The sequence below is a fragment of the Eufriesea mexicana genome, unplaced genomic scaffold (assembly GCF_001483705.2).
Source record: "Eufriesea mexicana isolate 0111107269 unplaced genomic scaffold, ASM148370v2 scaffold5561, whole genome shotgun sequence".
NCBI lineage: Eukaryota > Metazoa > Arthropoda > Insecta > Hymenoptera > Apidae > Eufriesea > Eufriesea mexicana.
In genome coordinates this window covers 881,059-904,094 of record NW_016913558.1, presented here as the reverse complement: position 1 = coordinate 904,094, position 23,036 = coordinate 881,059, and the positions used below count along the sequence as shown (strand labels likewise).

The window sequence follows — 23,036 nt, the reverse complement described above, 5'->3', positions numbered from 1 at the left end:
TAATTTTTGCAATATCAAATATTTATAGTTAAGTCAATGTACTGTTATAAATAGGAAAATTAAGAATATGATAATATGCAAATATTTCGTGTACCTATTGTAAACTCTATGCATGTAATTAAATTTTGGAGTCTACCAGATGTGAAAGAGGTTTCTGGAACACATTGCCCGAAATAGTGTCATCTGCACGACGCTACCTCCGAATATTCAATTAACACAAACTCACGACTACAATGACGTTTAAAAGTTCATCCGAAACATCAAAGACTTCCATGTTATTCAAACGTATAGCCTCCTACCGCAGTGCATTTTTCTTTTATAATTTTCTGCAGAAAGAACCATCATTGTAAGAATAGATCAGGGCGTAACGCTTCCCAATTCATATCGGATTGAAGAACGCCCTAAACGCTCAATATGGAACGCGCAATATTCTGTGTTGCGCAATAATATTGACAGTGGTAGAGAGCTAATATCGAAGACGTATACGTGGTCCGCTCGAATGGACTTCGTCTACCTATTACGCCGCGATTCCAACTGTTTACTAAACAGTGTCGATAAAGTATTGGTCGGTGCAGATAAAGCTCATTAAACCACATTATTGAGCCTTCGACCCTGTTCTCAACAATTGACACTCATCTCTGACGGCATTCTCGTTTTCGATGTTGAACTTCGTCGTTTTGTGTATGAGATTCCAAATCCCTTTGTTAAAGTTACGAGACAAACTGACCAGAGAAAGTTTAAACAACGCTTAGTACGGAGGTCAGCGGACAAAATCAAGTTCATGGGCGCTCCTGTCGAATTCCTGAAATGTTCGTGGCGTGATTTTCTTTACCGACGAAGCTACTCGTTCCCATTCGTCGTCTCCTTTCCTATCTTTCTCTTTCTTTCCTTCTTTGTCTCCCTTTGTTATGTCCGGTTTTGTCGTTTTCGTGGCCACTGCAACGCGGCCAGTGTACGAAAACTTAGTGCACTAGGCCGACTAAGCCGTACACTTCCGTGCTCACGAAAAGTAGAACTCGACCTCGTTTGTTCCGCATCACCATATTGTAGCTAAAACTGTCACGAATTATTGTTTCGTAATATTCGTGATATAATTTCGGGGTCTTGCTATTTCCCCGTTTAGGTTATTGCTTGTCTCTCTCTGGACTCTAGTTCTACTCATAAGACTAGAGATTAATGGCATTAATAAATGTATTCAGAAAAAAATTCGAAAGTGAATTAAAGTTGCTCCGTCAATTTAACGTTTTTGTGTCATTCGTTTTATCGTTACCGATAAAGTTATTCTGCAATTTATAGGTTAACATTTCCGGTAATACGTTAACAACATTTTTGTTATTTTAAACGATTACACACGAAGAGTAAAAATTATATTTTATTTTTCTTTTATTATTTTTAGCAATACACTTTGCGAAATTAATTTCTTCGATATCTGTAAAAGGTATTTATTTATGGAAATTTCTCCATACGTTCATCACCAAACTATGATCTAACCATGAGTCAAGTTCCTGCTTCATTAAGCATTTATCTTCCTTTATCAAAACTAAGTGGAAAGATGTAGAATCAAAAAAGCAAGTAGCTGCAATCACTTTAGAAAGACAGACTTTTGCTATGATAATAATTTCTTCGTGACATTTACTATCAATAAAATTTTATTTTCGTCCTAGATTTTCATTTCACATATCACATTCTAGCTAGCTTTTCACATATTAGACATAATATGTGAGCAGTAAATACTAAACTATACACTATTAATTTAATACTGAACTATTTATTCCTTATAAATTAAAAAAGGCTATTTATTACAAGTGAAACTTAACAACGATATTACTAGCTAATAAAACAAAATTTATATTACATTTAGAATAACGATTAAAATTAAATATGATAGTAAACTCCTGTAAATATGTCTAAAAGTATTTTCTTTATCTGTCATTTATATATACGTTAATTGTTATATATTTTTCCACCATACATCACATTACATTTATCAAATTTATTCTAATTAGTATGCATATCTGGTCTTCAAACGTGGAATATGTTTCTATAGGGAGTAGTGGTTCATTCTTCCAAGCTGTCCCCACCATACCATGGAGAAAGAATGCTTACGAAAAGTATGTGTGTAATAGTGGTGTATCTAGACCGGGTATGAGACGTGTAAAAGAAAATTCTATCTGATATCAGTTGGCTGAAATTCTGCTGGATAAACGGAATAAGTCATGAGGGGAAACATACACTACCCTCTGTATGGGGTTTGTTTGCTTAGGAGAAGGGCACCGTAGATGGTTTATACTGTCCTGAAGCAAAATAGTACAGTGCCGTATAACGATATATTAATTACATCGTCCTTTCCAAATTAAATTTTTAATATTTTAAAAAATTATATTACAATTATTATAAACATGGATGTACATATTCCGTCTTTTAAAATATTTATTTAGATAGATAAGTTCTTTTAAAAAATTGCTAAATTAAAACAAGTAAATATTATTATAATCTCATGATTTCTATACTATAAAGTTAACAAATTGTAAAACTTGTAATTTTAACCATCTTGATTTTTCAATAATAATTTAATTATTACCCAAATGAAAAGAACAATACATTACTGAAAAGAACAGATTAGTTAATATTTATTCAAACGTAATGTTATTAATATTATACTATCAAATTTTCAAGAACAATTATTTATATCCTCCACTCTGCAGTAAAAAAATAATTTTACAAAATACGTATAATTTCATGCAGGGTCGTGGGCCTATAACCATGTGCTACGAGTCTGTATCTTCGGAGTGGGAGCAGCGAGGAGCGCATGCGCAGTGAGGCGCAAGTGCCCAGCTGTGCACGAACGTGAAATGCGGCGCGGCTGGCAGTGGTGGCTGCTAGGAAAGCAAGCGAGCGAACAAGCGAGCAAGGGAGCAAGCAAGCAGGCCGAGACTGCCCTCCTGTCTCCCCCACCCTAAGCATGCCTCGCAGAGCCCATGGCCTCCGTACACACGGAGGAGAGTGAGGCAGCCCCAGCCGCTCCTCACGTCATCCGTTGAGAGAGAGACGACGGGTCTCGACACGGCGAGGAGCAATAATTCTAACGAGCCAAGATGGCGGCGGACACGGTGGCCCTGTCCGCGCTCACGCTCGCCAGGGGCGACAAGATCCTCGTGACCGTTGAGTCCGCGCTACCGGACATCATCGTCGTGTCCTTCGTTCACGGTGCTAAGTGCTTTCAGGGCGCATTGCTCGACGCCACCAAGAGGTAAGCGTACCTGCTACGAGAACTCTTTGTGCCTCCAGCTCTTCTTCCTTCCTTTCTCTGTCTCTTTCTATTGCTTACTTTCCATCTTTCTCTCTTTCTGTGCTTTCATCCCATGCGATGTTTTGTTTGACCGAACCTCGCTAGGATCGCCCTATGTTAGTCCTTCGTACCATCCAGTCTTTCGTCGTGGCTTGAATTTGTTTTGACCGATCGTCGGTCGAAGGAAGCCACTAGCAAGCATGTCATGCTGCTGTTGTTGCTCACAGGCAACGTCTCGCGGTTACTTTCGACAGATTGTTACGTGCATATATAGTGCCTTATTGTGAGCTTATATATTATCGTGTTTGTGTACGTGTGTGTCCCTATGTGTGTGTAGCCATGCTTGTGTCCGATAAGAAGTGATCACGAAGCGATCCCGTTGACAAATTTTAAGTTGTAGTCGTAATTAACGCTACCCGCATTTCTAGCCGACGGCAAGCGACGGACAGCGTTGGGAAACTGCTTGCTAACCGTCGCTTTCGATGCATCGTCGTTGCCCAGTTTTTACGTGCAATAGAAATGTTCTTTAACGTTCATTACCAGGACGTTAGTTACCGAATCTTGTTACTGGAATTACGCTCTTTCCACATGGAAGAATCGAACCTAGTTTTACCAATGACTATTACGCCGTTCCACGTAATCTTGTACATCGGTGGTGAAGTAGTCCTCCAAGGTATAGGACACGTTTCAAAGTGCCGTAGCCGCGATTTGCCTCGTATAACCTCCCCGCTTCCGGTCAAGAGGTGAATTTTTCTGCACGGAAATGCGATTACACGGTCGCGGGGTGGAAAAAGTAAATTTTCACGATCCCCAAGATTTCTCGACCGTGAAACAGGGGGTGCTAGCCGTCGGCCGTTGTCAGTTACGTGCTCTGCATATCATAGGTTTTCTCGCGGAGCGGCTTTTATTCCGCAAACGGTAGTCCCACGATGACTCGTGTACCGCGACTTACACCCTATATGAAGAGCTGCCGCCGGCGGGGAGAATTTTATGATCGCAACGGAAGCATTGCGACATCATTTTATTAAAATTTTATTTATACAACCGAGATAAGTCCGATGTGTTTCGTGTTCCAGTTTTAACCGTGATTTCAACCCTATGCAATCGTGGTCCCGTTCTCAGTGGAATTACAATGAAATTGTTTATGATAGTGTTCCGCTGGTTCCGTGTCGTTGTTGAAATTGTCCAGTCAGGGCCTATCATAGTAGTATAATGTTTATGCGCGTTTTTAAGCATAGGAAGTGTAGTACCATGTTATCTACCATTTTGTTTACTCTACAGTCCGTAACCTATTTCCTAGTGTTTTAGGTTACTAGTGTATTTATTAAGTGGACGATTGTGGTTGTATTATTTATATTGTATAGTTATTGATGTAATAAAATGGACAATGACGTTATAATATATATTATAATATATTATAATACATATTATAATAATATAAGCAATTTATATTGCTTGATGATAAATATTGTGTAAAATTTAAAACTTTAGTTTAGTTTAACTTGAATTGAAATTAAATTAATGAAAATTAAGATTTAATTTCATGTGGAATTCGTAATGATATTATGAATTTCAGTTTTCACCCTATTTGGATATCTCTACAATCAAAAACTGCGATCCTTGCATTACTTATGGCAGTAAAAGGTTTATAAATTGATATAAATTGGTAATATTGCAATTAAACGTTGTTTGGAAGCGGTGTTTAAATTGCAGTTACTCCTTATAAGCGTCAAAAAAAAATTTTATTGTGGATTTACAAATTTCCACCTTGTTTTTATATCTTTATTATTGAGCCAAGAGATTAAGATCAAACTGTTTGCACTGCGTGTAAGTAATAAGACTTAAAAACGTAGCAAATTACAACCTTGTAACTTTCACATGCTTAAATTTGTAAATTATAGCGTAGGTAACGAGGTCACATGTCTTCCACTGTTAAACTCCAGATAACGAAATCTATATTTTCATTGAAGGAAAAAGAAATTTTAGGTGTCTGTATATTTTTGAAAACCAATTAACCACGATTTCCCAGGTAAAAGTAAATAATAATTTCCATGAAAACAATACTTGGGAATCTTTTTATTAATTACTGAGACACTGAAAAATAATTTTCATTGCAGGAAAGTGAAATTTTAGATATCTGTATACTTTTAAAAACCTAGTAACTAATTTTCTCTAGGCAGAAGTTAATAATAAATTCCATGAAAATACTTGGGAATTTTTTATTAATTACTCAGGCACTAAAAAATAATTTTCATTGCAAGAAAGTGACATTTTAGATATCTGTATACTTTCAAAAACCTGGTAATTAATTTTCTGTAGGTAGAAGTTAATAATAAATTCCATGAAAATACTTGGGAATTTTTTTGATTAATTACTCAGGCACTGAAAAATAATTTTCATTGCAAGAGAGTGAAATTTTAGATATCTTTATACTTTCAAAAACCTAGTAACTAATTTTCTTTAGGTAGAAGTTAATAATAAATTCCATGAAAGCACTTGGGAATTTTTTTATTAATTACTTAAGCACTGAAAAATAATTTTCATTGCAAGAAAGTGAAATTTTAGGTATCTTTTAAGAACCAATTAACCACGTTTTTCTAGATAGAAGTAAATAATAAATTGCACGAAGACAATACTTGGGAATTTTTTCTTATTAATTATTCAGCTGTTGGAAACAGGGCTTGCAGCATTAATTATTTTTAGCAACAACCTTTGCAGGCACGTTTCTCGAATGTAGGATGCAGAAAATCACTTTTTCCTGTTTTTACCAGCGATATGAGAACGCGTGTGAGTTACTTATAGTTATTACGCTATCTTTTTCAACTTTCTCGAACGACCATTTTGCGTTTGTATACGGTCGCAACGCAGTTCTTTATTTCGAGCAGAGACGGATATTATTATTGAAAAAGGCTTCGAAATCGTGAGTCATACTTGACGAACGCTGCCTTGTTCGTACAGTCATTGCTGATTTCACTCTATCGTGGTGAAAAGTCAGCCTGAAACGAAATCGATTTTAGCTGCTCGACGTTCTATGGCCAGACGTGCGACGTTAATTAATAATTTATTAATTTATTAATCGTTAATTTACGACGGGATTATTCGTTTAACTCGATCGACTCGAGTTAAACGTAATTAACACTCTGACGACGTTCATGGGTCCTCGCTGACCCGGTAATCAATTTTTCTTCCTTTATTTCTCGCCTTAATTTTTCACAATACTGAAAGGTTCTTTATCATTGTGTTTCTTACGGTGCTCGTGATTAATCATGTTTCATTGACGTTTCTCGAAACACGAAACGCAAGGGGAATTTATTTTTCCTTTTTACACTGCTCTCTTTTTTATTTTTTTTTTAGAAAAACAAAATTCCTTTTTCGCGATATTTAATATTCTTGATATTATTAATATTAATAATACGATATCAGTAATATATCAAATGATATTAATATCGGTATTATTGCTATTATCAACGTTACTGTCAATATTAACGTAACGAAATTATTGATAGTGATAATATTATCATAAATATTAAAATTATATGTAATCTTATTATTATCAGCAGTGTAATATCGATAGTATTAATATCACGCTAATTAACGATATTAATATTATCAATATTAACACTGCAGCCACCAAAGAAGTTAAAATGGCTGATTTTTACTTACACCGGATCATAATTATTCATACTTCTTTAATTCCATTGTATCACTTTAATAATATCATGATAATGAAATAATAATTATACAGTGTGTCCCAAAAAATGTATACACACTTTGCGTGATTATAAAAGCAGTTTTTATTTTTTTCTTACGTTTATTATTATTACGTTTATGCGAAAGATTTATTTTTTTATTACGTTCTTCAAAGTCTAGTCTAAAATCAGTTATTATTTTAAATGGGTTGTACCTAGAAAAGAAAAAATAAATTAGAAAGAATAAAGTATTAAAGTATGTATACGTTCCTTTGGGACACCCTGTATATTATTATTATATTATCAATATTAATATTATTAATATCGACGTAACCGCGTATCAACGATAATTACTATTAATTATCAGTACCAACAATGCTATTATTAACGTTGATATAAATTTCCATTTAAAATCCCTCTTCCCGTGCTTAAACCCGGCATCTCAAGCTTGGGTTTAATCCCCAGAACCAGAATCGTGAACCCGCTAATGGAAACGCGCCACGTAGGTTTCAGAACTCGCGTATCGAAGTCAAATTCAAAAGTAATTCAGATTCGTGTCTCCACGTCGCGATATCCTCGTCTGCTACAAGAATTCGTGAAATTCGAACATTGGACTACGATTCTTCAAAGTAATTCGTGCAGCATTCCTCGGTCAGAACGTCGAATATGACAGGACTGCGAAATGGCCTGATTTCGACGATTCCGCTCGGTAAATAGGACTGTAATCGTTCAATGAGCACGAATTAACGCGACTAGCAACTCCGCGCCGAGCTTCCGGCCCGTGAAGTGGAGATTTTATCGAAGTATTTTCCCCCATTTAATTATGTTAACATAACGCTCGCATTGCAACGCACGAACCGAGTGATAACACAGTGCCGGGGAATAATCGCGTTTTCTTCCAGGGAATCTCGTCTAACGCAGACACGGGTACAGGCCATTTCAGAAATGGACTTGGCGAAAATTTACGAGCACGTACGGTCCGTCGAGAGGCTGGGGGACGTATAAATATCGGTTCCAAAATTCTTCCTTTTATGCGTCGACTTGGATTTTGTGTAGCTTGGATTGTTATTTATGGCTGCATCTCCGAATTGTGGCTTATGGTAATTCGGTAGATGTTATACTAGCGGTTTCCTGCGAGCAAACTTGGAGTACGCTAGATCGATAGGTGAAGTTTTTCACGTGTTATGAATGTTGGCAGAACTATATGTCCGTGGGAGAATATTGTTTCGAAAAATATGCTCTGAAGTATATTTTATTTTTTTTTATTATTATAATGTCGTAGAAAATCGCATAATTTGAAGGAAAATATACTAGCGTTGCCATTAATGACAATTAACCCGTTGCATTCGGCCATTTTTTCGTTACAGGAAAATAGTAATTGTAAGACTTTCTGCCATAAAGTCGAGAATATTTATAAAACAGCGAATGAGAGATGGTATGCTAATTAAGAGGTGGAATTATTTTACTTCGACATTTCACGCATCGTTGGGTAATTTTAAATTTGATGTATTAATTAACATCGATATTTAGAATCTGATTAAATGGCGGCTGTGAGTGTGCAAGGGGTTAAATTCTGGTGTATCGATTATTTATTCATGTATTATATTTTAATATTTGGAAATTCGTGTAAAAAGGGGGAGATTTCAGCGGGGAAGATTGAGGTACTTCATTGGGCAGAGTTAATGAAGGAAAAGGAACGTTTCGTAATTTATTCTCGTAAAAGTTCTTCTTTCCTCTTCTAGGTTATACGAGTTTAATATAGTCCTTAATGTATTCTTATATACTTATAAATAATTCAGAAAGGAATCTCTAAAGAATAATTTTACATCGATTAGGAGAGGAATTGTGCCATATGTAGGGCATATTCTTCGAATCTTCAGCACTCCGTGTTCCATCAACTTTCTGAAGCATCTTATATATACTTAAACACATCCTGTGTATATTAAATCCCTGAAATATTGCTTTATATCAGTGGAATATGTTTTCGTGTCTTTGGAACCTCGTCCCATCAATCTTTGGGGCATCTTGTATATATTTAAATGCATCGTGTATATTACATCCTGAAAACGTTGCTTCTGTACGATTTAAAGAATACCCGCTGTTGATTATACTCCTAAATTTTTAGAACCACGTGTTTCATCCACTTTTGAAACATCTTATATACATTTAAACGCGTCCTTTGTATATTAAATCCCTGAAACATTGCTTTATATCAGCTGAAGAACACCTATAGTAGACTGTTCTTCCGATTCTTTGGAGCCTTGTCAGTCTTATTAATCTTTGAAACGTCCTGTATACGTTTAAACACGCCCTGTATATATTAAATACTCATGATATTACTTTACAGTAATTTAAAAAAATCCCAAACTACAATATGTTCCCAAATCTTGAGGATTTCATGTGCTACCAATTTTTGAAACGCCCTGTATACATTTAAACACGTCCCGTATATACTAAATACCCAAGATATTACTTTACATAAATTTAAAAAATCCTAGACTAGAATATGTTCCCAAATCTTGGGAATTTTATGTGCCACCAATTTTTGAAATGTCCTGTATACGTTTAAACACGTCCTGTATGTATTAAATCCCCCAGATATTACTTTACATAAGTTTAAAAAAATCCTAGACTAGAATATGTTCTCAAATCTTTGGAACTCCACGTGCCATCAATTTTTGAAATTTCCTGTATACATTTAAGTAAATCCTATCTACACCAAACCCCCAGAATTTCACTTAGTATTAGTTAACAATAATTCTACACTAGAGTATGTTCTCAAATCTTTAGAATTCCACGTGCCATTAATTTTTGAAACGTCCTGTATACATTTGACTACATTCCATATATAATTAAATACCCAAACGAAAATTTCACGTTATATTAGATAAGAAGAATCCTGTAGTGGAATATGCTATCAAATCGTCGGAATTCCATATCCCATCGATCTTTGAAACGCCCTGTACATACCTAAACACGTCCTACCTACATACGTACAGGAACGTATATTAAATCTCCGTGATACCGTTTCGTGGAAGCGTCGTAAAGAAGTCTCACGACCGACTGTACTCTCGAACCTTTTGGGGCCACGCCTACCTTTGCGGTCAACTTTGAAATACCCTGTAGACAGCAATGGCCCTGTCACAGCGAATAATTTTCGATACGTCGCGTTGAAGGTAGAAGAGAACGAACGAAGGAGCGAATATTAATACAATTTTCAATCGATCCCAACATCAGTCTCTCCCTTCCCTAACCTCATTCCCTCTCCCCCTCTCTCCTTCTCTCTTTCTCTCTACTCTCACGTCGAGCGTTTCTTATCCGAATTTTGGCCTCTCTCCGTTCTGTTCGCTTCAAGAAGCTTCTCTCGCAGTCGCTTGTCGGACAAATTTGCATTTTTCCGGCGAAGCTGCGCACGCGTGATCGATGACCGCGTGTGTATGCATCGGAGCACGGGGCATAATAAAAAGGAACCACGCTGTCCGCGTTCCGCCGCTTTTTCCATTACATAAGTGTATCATCGCGACACTAATAATACGTTCCCGTTTCGACCTCATGGATCCTGTCACGAAATTCGAGATATAGCATACGCGTCTGCCAGGAAATCTGGCTGCGTGAATGATACTCTTAACGGGACGAATTGCATTTAAATGGCGCAACGGGCTGCACGTCTTGGGGCGACGCGTAAGGGCCGCTCGAGGTACTAGGCCGTCGTGGGGTCTGCTTTTATTTTTACGCGGCTTCGTGACTCAGTTTTTCAGCATTTCTTCAGCTGCGTTATCGTAGTTTAGGGTCATTTTTATTTTTGCTATGCCTTTGACGATGGTTTTGGTAATCAAATTAATCTTTATTTTTGATATTTCTTTGATGGGGATATTGATGATTAGAATAATTTTTATTTCTCGAATTTCCTTGGCAGTGATGATATTTTTAACCAGGATAACTTTCATTTTATTATATGCTACTTTTTGGTTATGATATTTTTGTTTATTAGGATAATTTAAATTTTAAACATTCTTTCGTTAGTTTTATTAATTAGAACTGTTTCTATCTTTAGCACATTTTTTATACTGATTTTACTGGTATAGTAGATTAAATTATGAGAGTATGGTTGTGAAGAAAAGTACTCTTTCAAGTTCATTGTTGTGTAGAAAATTTAAAGTGGGTTAATAGGATAAGGGGTGCATTTATAAGGTGTACATATAGGGTGTCATGAATTGATCACATATTCGTTTTCTCTAATTAAATTCATGTCTTTTAACATTTCTTTACTGATTTCTGAGATTCGAAATAAAAGATGTGATTTTACTAATTAATTTTAATATTCATATTTACAGAAATGCAAGAATAAATATTATTTTAACATTTGTATTTATGACCAGGTAGAAATGTTATACAGAAAATAAGGTCTCTTTGTAGTAAAGATTCTAATTATGTCAAAATCATCTTTTTCCGTCGTGTGATACCTAGAACCCTTTAATTAATCCTTAATTACTTAACAAACTTTTTCAACCCTGTGAAGTAGTTCAGAAGTATCCTTTAAGTCTCAGCGTTCTCGTAACGAGGATTATAATTACCTGGAACTATTTTTCCAGAATTATTGCATATTATATCTAAGATATTTCAGGCAGTACACAAGCGTTGTTTACGAGTCAATGTACTCTTCAGGGTAGATTACAGCCAAATTTAATCCACGCACCAAACCCTACGGGTACCTATTGTACACCAAACAGAATATTGTACGTGCACTACGAGCACAATCGAAGGAGAGGAACACGAGCCGAAAAGTTTATAATAAACGAAGAAAATGGAGGACTTGTAGAAATACAAGAAACATCGAACAAAGTAACAGAGAAACTTTCCACGGTAAAATATTCCCCATTCATGACGTTCCTGTTTCGAATATAAAAATCACGAGGATACGGAATATCCTTCTGAAATGGAGAAATCTTTGAAATTAACTTTCGCTGCCATCCGCCGTTATCCACCAGATCCATCGTAACGATCACTGGATTCGATCGATGACGAATTTGTAATCGCTCGACGACCATTGCAATATGGTAACGCGTCACAGACAAACGATCGGAATAAAAAGGGATGGAAAAAGAAAAATCGAAAAGTCGAAAGCGAAGATCGTATCGAGACGTTAAGTGCGAGATAAGCTTGTCCGAGGATGAAAAAAGATGGATGGGAATAAATAAACGTGGTACAACGCCAGCCACTCGCCTGAAACCGAATGCTCTGGTCTTACTATCCTTTTTTCTTACTTTTGTGTCTTAAATATTCCTCGCCGATTATCCCGCACGTAGGCACAAGCATGGCTTTAATTAAATATTTCCAGAAGTATAGCGTTGTCTTCGATCGAAAAGGTACGCACAGGCAATACGAAACGAGCCTTGTGCAATGTACGCTTAATTGTCCGACGCCATTTTGTAATTTTGCATTTGTTTATGAAAATGAAGATCCAGACGTGGGTAGCGGGTTCGTGGAACTGGATGGTCCAGGTCTGGGGTTCCCTAGAATTCATTGAGAGTAAATTCTTGGAACATTCAGAAGTTTTGATTATTATTGAGATATTATGATTTAGTTTGACAGAAAAGTAATGTAATTTTTTAATTATTTGTTAAGATAAAGGTCACAGTGTGGGGAGTTGGTTCGTGGAAATCGGATGGTCTAGATCTAGGGTTCCCTAGGACTTACTGAGAGTAAATTCTTGGAAAATCCAGAAGTTTGAATCGATTTTAAGATATTATGATCCTGTTAACAGGAAAATAACGTTATTTTTTAATTATTTATGAGCATAATAGTTACAATGGGGATACTTGGTCCGTGGAACTCGGATAGTTTAGATCTAGGGTTCCCTAGAATTCGCTAAGAGTAAATTCGCGGAAAATCCAGAAGTTCGGATCGATGTTGAGATATTATGATCCTGTTGACAGGAAAATAATGTTATTTTTTAATTATTTACTAAGATAATGGTCACAGTATGGGGAGTTGATTCGTGGAAATCGGATGGTCTAGATCTAGGGTTCCCTAGAATTCGCCGAGAGTAAACTCTCGGAAAATCCAGAAGTTTTTATTAATATTGAGATATTATGATCCTGTTGACAGAAAAATAATGTATTTTTTTAATTATTTATGATAATAATGGTTACAATGTTTGGTAGTTGGCCCGTGGAACTCGGATGCTCTAGATCTAGGGTCCCCTAGGATTCACTGAGAGTAAACTCCTGAAAAATCCAGAAGTTTCGATCGATGTTGAGGTATTACGATCCCGTTGGCAGAAAAATAATGTAATTTTTGAATTATTTATGAGAATAATAGTTTCAACGTGGGTAGTTGGTCCGTGGAACTCCGATGATCTATATCTAGGGTCCCCTAGAATTCGCCAAGAGTAAACTCCCGGAAGATCCAGCTAGTTTGGATTGAAATAGATCCAGGTGGATCTACATAGATTTATTCTTCGCCAAATGATGTTGAAATATTATGATCCTGCTTGGCAGGAAAATAAATATTATCGGCGTAAGAAAACAGATGATAGTGCTTTAGCACGTGATACTACTTGTTTGCTAGATATCCATTGCTTAGGCTATAGAAAGAGCAAATTTGCTCGAATTTATTGCTCGACGAATAATATTGGAACGTCGTGATATACGTTGCGATTCTTCTTACTGGTCGAATAAATATTAGTACAACGAAAGAGAGGGGGGGGGAGAGAGAGAGAGAGAGAGAGAGAAAGAGAGAAAGAGACAACGCATCGGAAAATGAAAGGAAAAACTGAGTCACCGGATAAAACGAGGAATGGTGCTTGTATCGGTAATGAAAAATTGGTGCCGCTTATTACAAGTTAACATTTTATCGGCGATTCTTCCTTTCTCCATCGATCGTTATCTGTTCCTCGAGTTCTCGATTCTAAGATCCGGCAAAAGACGGCCTTTGTAACTTTATCGTCGGATCTTATCGTCTCACGCTCATCATCTGTTTTTCAATCAAAATAATAATTTATAATAATCGTACCTGCAACGATAACAACTAATTGAAGAGCATACTGCGTTTATTATCTTTCGTTCGATCTTAAACGACTCTACGTCTCCGCGTCATAGTATTTTCCTCGACATCCGCCATTTAAATGTCGCAAACCACTGTTATTTTTTATTATTTATAATAATTAAGTCAACATATTTAATATCCTTACTTGCATATTCGTTACTTGATACCGGAGATCCAGATGGTCGCTCGTTTTACCATTTTTTGGTCACTATTATTTTATATATTTAATATATTTATAAAATTGCGAAAGTAACATCAGTTTTTTAATACTCGTGTCGTTTATTTGCCTCGAACGTCTGTTTATTTCCATATTCGTGAGTTCGAAATTGCAAATCGAAGCTTTTTCGTGTTTTACCATTTTTAATACTTGTGTCCTTTCTCTTTTTCTTCTCCGTCCAGCAGGTATTTTCCCCGATATTTTTGACTTCAGTGTTGCGAATCGAAACCCTTTCGCGTTTTACCATTTTTAACATCCGTGTCCGCTTTTTCTGTAACAGGTATTTTCGGCGGATCGAGATGTTCCCGTGTTTTACCATTTTTAGTACCCACGCCTTTCCCCCCACCTGTTTACCTCGATACTCGCGATTTAGATCTCTCGAATCGGAGTTTCCCTGTTTTCCCATTTTCGATACACGCGTCTTCTGTGTTTGCTTCGATATTTCTCGATTTAAATCTCGCGGATCGGAACGTTCCATTTTGCCATTTTTAACGCTCACGTCCTCCCCTCGCGGAATATTTATTTATCCCGATATTCGCGACTCAAGTGTCCGATCGTTTCCCCCCTTTTCGATCCTCGCGACCATTTTCGCCGTCGTAACAAACCCGTTAAAAAATTCATTCGTCACGGCTTTCCCCTTTCTTCCTGTTTGCCTTCCCCGTCTCTCTGCTTTTTCCTCGAATTTTCGCGTTCAGCTTTTAGCGAAACGAAATACGAGACAACGCGGTTTAAAACGTTACACGGAGACTCCATCTCTACAAATTAAAATTAGCTCGTTTCGGGGAAAACCGAAATTTCCACGTGCAACCGGAAACTACGAAGGTGTTGCGACTTTTTTTCGTAACAATGGTACAAGCATGAGGATTGCTCGTTGATTTCGTTCTTCTCAAACGTTTATGTTCATCCTGTATATTTTTTTTATACCTTTTCTTGTATTTCTTCTTTTTTTTTCTATTTTTTAATTTGTTTTTTGATTATTATTTTCAAGGGTTTCGTGGATTTTATTTATTTTTGGTAATAAGAGGATTGCACTTTGATTTTGTTCTTTTTAAACGTTTATGTTCATCCTGTATATTTTTTTTATACCTTTTCTTGTATTTCTTCTTTTTTTCCTATTTTTTAATTTGTTTTTTGATTATTATTTTCAAGGGTTTCGTGGATTTTATTTATTTTTGGTAGTAAGAGGGTTGCACTTTGATTTCGTTCTTTTTAAACGTTTATGTTCACCCTGTATATTTTTTTATCTTTTTCCTTGTATTTCTTTTTTTTCGTATTTTTTTGTTTATTTTTTAATTATTATTTTCAAGGGTTTTGTGGATTTTATGTATTTTTGGTAATAAGAGGATTGCACAGGTGTCGGTGACGTGGAGATATCGGAATAGGATTAATTATCGGTCTCTCGATAAATTTAACGTTGTAGTGGCAATGTAATAGACCGGATTTATAGATTATGCAGATCTAGTATTAAAGAGATTATGACGTTCGCTGTACGATTAAATTTATTCGTTTAGAATTAGATAGAAATTTGCAGTATTATGCTGGATGATTTTCTTCGATAGACAATGGTAATACAATTTTAATATCGAATTATTTTCAGCCACGTTGATTATTTTGGATTTACAATCTTTTGAATAATTTCCATATGAAGAGCAAACGCCTGTTGCACGAGGTAATAGATGATCGAATTTTATGCTCGTATACTTTTATTCACAAATTTTTAATTTACACATTCACGAAATGTAAATGACTCTTCCAAAAATATCTGGGAAATTAAAAGATTGCCATTTTCTTCTCAAAAATGAAAAAAGAAGAAAAATCAGAATTAATCTACGATCATTCTACTACACAGTAATGGAGATAGAATTTCAAATTCGACTTTTTCAAAAATATCCACAAAATTAATTCTTTTTAGAGAAATAAATGGTAAAAAAATTTGAGTTACCTAAATTACAAAAATTGGTGTTCCAAAAGAAGAAAAATTAGATCATTCTAAGACCATTCTATTACACACTAAGAGAGGTAGAATTCCAAGTTTGATTTCTCCAAAAATATCTACGAAATTAAAAAGTTACCATTTCCTTCTAAAAAATAAATTTTAATAAAATTTGTGAACAAAAAATTGCAGTGTGAAAAGAAGAAATATAAAGATTAATTTACTGTCATTCTACTACACAGTAATAGAGATAGAATTTCAAATTCGACTTCTCCAAAAATATCCACAAAATTAATTCCTTTCAAAGAAATAAATGGTAAAAAAATTTGAGTTACCTAAATTACAAAAATTGGTGTTTCAAAAGAAGAAAAATTAGAATTAATCTACGATCATTCTACTACAGTCGAATTTCAAATTCGACTTCTCCAAAAATATCCACAAAATTGATTCCCTTCGCAGAAATAAATGGTAAAAAAATTAGAGAATTATCTAAATTTAAAAAATTGCGACAGGAGAGAAAATCGTTCTTCATTTACGATGATTCCATCGTACAGTGGTGAAGTTTAAAATCATGTATCCCTCGGTATCGTCCCGTAGAATTGTTCATGTCGGTCGTGGGTCGGAATAAAATCGTGGCCGTTCACGAAACCGCGTCAGACTACGGCCATTAACATTTAACACCCGCATCGAATCGTCGGTAGATACGAGCCGGCCGTAAATTCCCCGCTTCGATCGATATGTGTCGCGCTGATGTGCACGAGGGGAAGCCCCGAAATCATCTCCGTGGTTCCTCCGCTGCGAGCTCTCCGATTTCGTTGTTTCGCCGCAAATAACGTTGTCAAAATGGCCACGTGACTTCCCATTAACGAGCTGCGCCGACAAAACAGTACAGAGGTACTTGTTTTCCGTGATATTTTTTATTTCACCATTATTTGTTGTACCGTAAATTGTGGCATTTTCCGAAGCAATATTTCTTCAAATTATACCATTTTTCCCCGTCTACCGCAAGCGATATTTCCTCCTCGAATTATAGAATTTATTTCAAATATCATTTCTTATGTTTGTTATTCGAATTGTAATATTCCTGTATAAATAATATATTTTCTCTAAATCGTAGAATTTATTTAATTTTCTTTTAGTTAGGTATAGTATTTTTTTAAATAATAATAATAATAATTCAATTAATGTAATTTAATAATTTAATTAATTTAAAAAATAATAATTCGTTAGATTATGATATTTCATATTTGTCAGAGTTTTGGGTGATTGCGATTTTAAATCTTAAAGGCTATGAATAATTAAAGCAACCATATGATATAGTAAATTAATTTTTCTCTCTTACTTAGAATTGATAAAATAATTTATGTATTCTTAGTATTTTCAACATTTTTATTATACTATAATAGCATTCATTTCGTTTGAAACGGTAGCAGTTTTGTTAAATAATATAAAGGGTGTCCCAAAATTCATACAAAAATAATTTTGATAGAAAGCACAGATTTTCAATTAAAAATTGTAAATTATTTATTGATTCATAAAGTATTTAGAAATAATTTTGATAGAAAGCACAGGTTTTTAATTAAAAATTGTAAATTATTTATTGATTCATAAAGTATTTAAAAATAATTTCGATAGAAAGCACAGGTTTTTAATTAAAAATTGAAATTTTTTATTGATTCATAAAGTATTTAGAAATAATTTTGATAGAAAGCACAGGTTTTTAATTAAAAATTGTAAACTTTTTATTGATTCATAAAGTATACATCGGTGTATTTAGTATTTTAGTACCCTAGTTTCTTTTTTTTTTTCGTTGGTAACACTTTACCGCGCAAATGGCGCGAAATTCAAATCTCGTATGAATTTTGGAACACCATATATAATGCAAAGCACGATGTTCCTTCGTTATAATAGAAATTGCGAAACCACCAGTGCCGAATCAAGCAACGCGAAATAGTTTCGTGAGTCAACAAAATTATGTTCGCGGTTTCCATTGACATTACAAATTCTTCAGACAAATTCTTCGAGATAATTAAACCATAAATCTCGCGAAGCTTCTCGTAAACAGTTCCATGATTATCTTCCATCATTCAGTTATTTCTCCTCCGCCTTTTGCTATCCAACTTATCCTACAAATATCCCAGCCATGATAAATCTTCAGATTTTTCAGCTACATCCGCTTTCCTTCGTGGATTTACCTTTACATCAATAGACAAACGCAGCCAATGAAATTCGACTCGTTCTTCCAATCGTGTCTTCTATAAAACTCAATTTTACCATTAAAATTGGCATAAACAAAATATTTCCATTTAAAGAAATAAAATTAAAAAATTCTGCTAATAATTTCCGACAAATTTCAGTTTTATTAAATTTGATTCATCTCGTTCTTTCAATCGTGTCTTCCATAAAACTCGATTTTAATTTACCATTAAAACTGCCATAAACAAAGGATCTCCATTTAAAAAAATTAAATCAAAAAATTTCGGAAACAATTCCCTAGAAATTCTGGCTTTATTAAATTCTTCTCATTCTTCCTATCCCGTCTCCTATAAAACTCGACCTTACTGTTGAAATTGCCATAAACAAACAAGCTGCATAAAGTAAAAATAAATAAAATAATAGTAAATAAATTAATAATAATAAAACAATAACTAAAATAAAATAAAAAGATTGCGCAAATAATTTCGACGTTATTTAAAATCGAAAGTGTTACCTTCCCTTATCATCGGGGTGCAAGGGCGAGGTGAATTTTATTTCCCAATGGACCCGCAAATGGCACCCTATTCCGTGGCCAGGTGACTTTACCTTTTACCACGTTCGAGGTAATAAATATATTTTCTTCTTCACCGTACTTTCTCACCGTTGCATTTCTTTCCCTTCTTCTGATTCCATCGTTATAAACGAAGTCTTTAAGGATGAGAACGAAGCCGAGGGCATTAACATAATATTAGTTCGCGGGCATGAACAACGACGCTGGTGTTCCAGCCTTTCTTTCTCCTTCTCTTTTTCTTTCCTTTTCTCCCCGAAAGTGTTCTTTTTGCCGAAATTATCAGCCAACGACTCGAGTCGTTGAAACGTTGAATTAAATGTCGGACTAGATTTTAATCCCTGGTCGTTAGCCGGCACGAGACGGACGGAGGTCGTGGGATTCATAGATGACGAGGAAAATGACGATCCTCGGGAAATGACATGGTGGAAGGATGATTTATTTAAATTCTAAACGCACCGGCATTAATCAATCCTCGCACGTCCTTTCCCTTTGCGGCCTGCTACGTAACCGAGGTTCTAATCACGTGTTAACATTTATTACAGCCGGCTTTAACTTCATTGGTACTCGATGGTTACGCAGACACGATTAATTCCAGCAAATTGAGGAAACGACGATGATATATTTTTCAGATAAAGCGGAAAATTCGTCGTTTAATTTATATTGATCGGACACTTGTCGTTTTCCTATTCTTTGATCATAATTCACCTAAATTTGGGAAACTCTGATGCATTTATCAGACAATAATTTAAGAAATTTATAGTCATTTGATGCTCTACGTTTTAACATTTATTACAGCTGACTTTAACTTCATTGGTACTCGATGGTTACACAGACGTAATTAATTCCTGGAGATTGAGGAACCTACTATGATATACAGGGTGTCCCAAAGAAACGTATACACACTGTAATACCTTATTCTTTCTAATTTATTTTTCTTTTCTAGGTACAACCATTTAAAATAATGGCTGATTTTAGACTAGACTTTGAAGAACGTAATAAAAACATAAATCTTTCGCATAAACGTAATAATAATAAACGTAAGAGAAAAAATAAAAACTGCTTTTATAATCACGCAAAGCGTGTATACATTTTTTGGGACACCCTGTATAATTATTATTCCATTATCATGATATTATTAAAGTGATACAATGGAAATAAAGAAGTATGAATAATTATGATCCGGTGTAAGTAAAAATCAGCCATTTTAACTTCTTTGGGGGCTGCAGTGTTAATATTGATAATATTAATATCGTTAATTAGCGTGATATTAATACTATCGATATTACACTGCTGATAATAATAAGATTACATATAATTTTAATATTTATGATAATATTATCATTATCAATAATTTCGTTATGTTAATATTGACAGTAACGTTGATAATAGCAATAATACCGATATTAATATCATTTAATATATTCCTGATATCTAAACTAGACTTTGAAAAACGTAAATATGCTTTAAAATGCTACACCATAAGCGTGGAAACGTACTGGAAGTGCAAAGACGGTTTAATTAAACAGTAAAATATATACTGCTTTTATAATCACGAAAAATGTGCATACATTTTTTGAGACACCCTGTATTTTTCAAATAAAGGGGGAAATTCGTCGTTTAATTTATATTGATCGGACACTTGTCGTTTTCCTATTCTTTAATCATAATTTACCTAAATTTGGAAAACTCTGATGCATTTATTAGACAATAATTTAAGAAATGTATAGTCATTTGATGCTCTACGTTTTAACATTCCGCAATCATAATTCATATAAATGTAGGAAACATTGATATATTTATCGGACGAGAATGTAGGAGATACGTAGGATAATTTATATTCGTTTAATATCCTACATTTTAATATTCTTTGATTATAATTCGTATAAATTTCGGAAATTGCGATGCGTTCGTGAATGGAAATGTAGGGAACGTGTCGTGCGATTTATATTCATTTAATATCTTACATTTTCATATCTTTCGATTATAATTCCTATAAATCCAGGGAAATCGTGATATATTTGTCCAACAAAGGCGTAGAAAAATACGCTTTTAATTAATATGAATTTAATATTCGATAATTATAATTCCCGTAAATTTTGGCAACCGTGACGTATTTAGCAGACAGGAGGGTGAAAAATACTCGATTTAATCCATATTAATATTCGTAATTTAAAAATCCCCTAATTATGATTTAACGTGTATAATAAATAAAGAGGAAGTATCATTTCATTCATATTAATCCGAGTCGCGAGAATTATAGCTTCTGTCATTTAGCCGACGCTAATTCAACTCGTACCTGACGTAATTACACGCGACTATTTTCTATAAATACATAGGCAGCGAGTTTTATATTAATTCGATGTATTTATTAAGCGACGAGGAAATCGATTTAACGTGTTTAATAAATTCGTTATTTAGACAGTTCGATTTATATTAATTCCATCCAGTTTCTAGCACGTTGCTTTTAGCGGAAAATTTCGATCAGAGTCTAATTCGAAATAAACAATACTAGGAGCGATTGCGATGGTAAATAATGAACGGGTCACAGTCGAAGCTTATAAATTTTCATGGTAATTTCCGTTTCCGGAGAAAATACGCCCGCGATAATTTACGTCGCGACTGTTCCCCAGTTCGCTTATTCATACCGCTGAAAAGTTCGAATTTTCTCGCTGATTTTCATTCAACCTTTCCCCTTGCAAAGGTTCGCGACGAAAATCTCTCGATTTTTAACCGTTTTCGGCGAACTTCGGGGACAAACGTGTCGAAACAAAATGGCCGCGATGGAATTCGACGAAATTTATACGAGAACTTTATATGAAAAATTTTTCAGATCCTCGCCCGAATTTTTCGCAAATTTCACGAACATCGCGAATATCACGTGTCTTTCGCGATGCATAATTCGTATAATACGATAAAAAGAATAGAAAAGGGAAGGGGGAGTGAGAATATTCCTCGTTTGAGAAATTTCTTCGGGAACCGCGAATTCTTGAATAAAATTTGTCCGAAATTCTGTTGAGAATGCACATGCAACACCATAAGCGATTACTATGAACCCTCTGCTCTCGGAAATAAATGCAGGAATGACTAAAAAGCGCGCGTAGTTTGAATATTAAAAATGGAGGTAAGGAGATCTAAAGGGAAATGCGGAGAAAATATTATTCTAGAAATTACACTGAATGCACAGTTTTTTAAAGTAATACGTCGTCCATGTTTCGTTGCAAGTATACCACTCTCGCAATCACTTTCGTTTCTCGAGCAACGCTTTCGGTTCCGTTCGAGATAAAGTACGAACAGCTGTTCCCGACATTATTTATACTTCCATGGATGTATTTAGCAGACGATCGAGAGAGGCGTTGAACAATTATGTTAAATATTCACGAAATATAGACGAGAATCGATGGAAAGAGTTTCGACGCGAGCGATAAATAAGATTCGAGCGAACAAATATTTGCACGAATGGCATTTGAATCAGGAAACATTTAGCGCCATTGTGGCATGTAGAACAAAAATATTTGCGATTGGAATTGGACGAAAGAATTTTTCTTTCCAGTCGTGATCTCCACTTAAATAATTTTCTTAGTATCTCGTGTAAAATCGAAAATTTTCTTAATTTTCGTTTGTATGGTTCATTATACACTCGAATCATGCGATTATAAAGGTATAAAATAATTTGCATCGTGTTTAACGAGATTCGAGAAATTTTAATTATTTCATGTACAAATTTAATATTTCAATTATAATTAAATTAGTATTAAATTTATTATATCAGTGAAAATAAATATATAGTTAAATTAATATTTCAATAATAATTATTTTATACAAGTATAGTATGATACAGTATTAATTATAAAATAATGATCAAATTATTGCATTTCCCACGATCATGATTATACACGAGAAATTGTTTTCGTCCTTTTATCTGGGTGGTAATTTTTGAAGAATATTCGATGAAAGATTATACTTTAGTTCCGGCATAAGGATTAAAAACGAGTGCCTCGTGAACCCAATTTCTTCCCCAGAATTCCACTTCCATCGTTACCATCATAACCAGCATTGCATTTCCATTTGAAACGAAATTGGACCGAATCTCTTCC

The 23,036-nt window shown here is 34.8% G+C and overlaps 1 protein-coding gene across 1 annotated transcript in view; it reads left to right on the top strand.

The window, feature by feature from the left end:
• The first annotated feature begins 2,853 nt into the window (after positions 1–2,853).
• LOC108552144 (uncharacterized) overlaps positions 2,854–23,036 on the top strand; it is a 62,264-nt gene continuing 42,081 nt past the window's right edge. Inside the window, exon 1 of the mRNA XM_017906552.1 lies at positions 2,854–3,250. Within this exon, the coding sequence (XP_017762041.1) occupies positions 3,096–3,250 (155 nt within the window). The 5' untranslated portion in view covers positions 2,854–3,095. The remainder of the gene's footprint in view (positions 3,251–23,036) is intronic.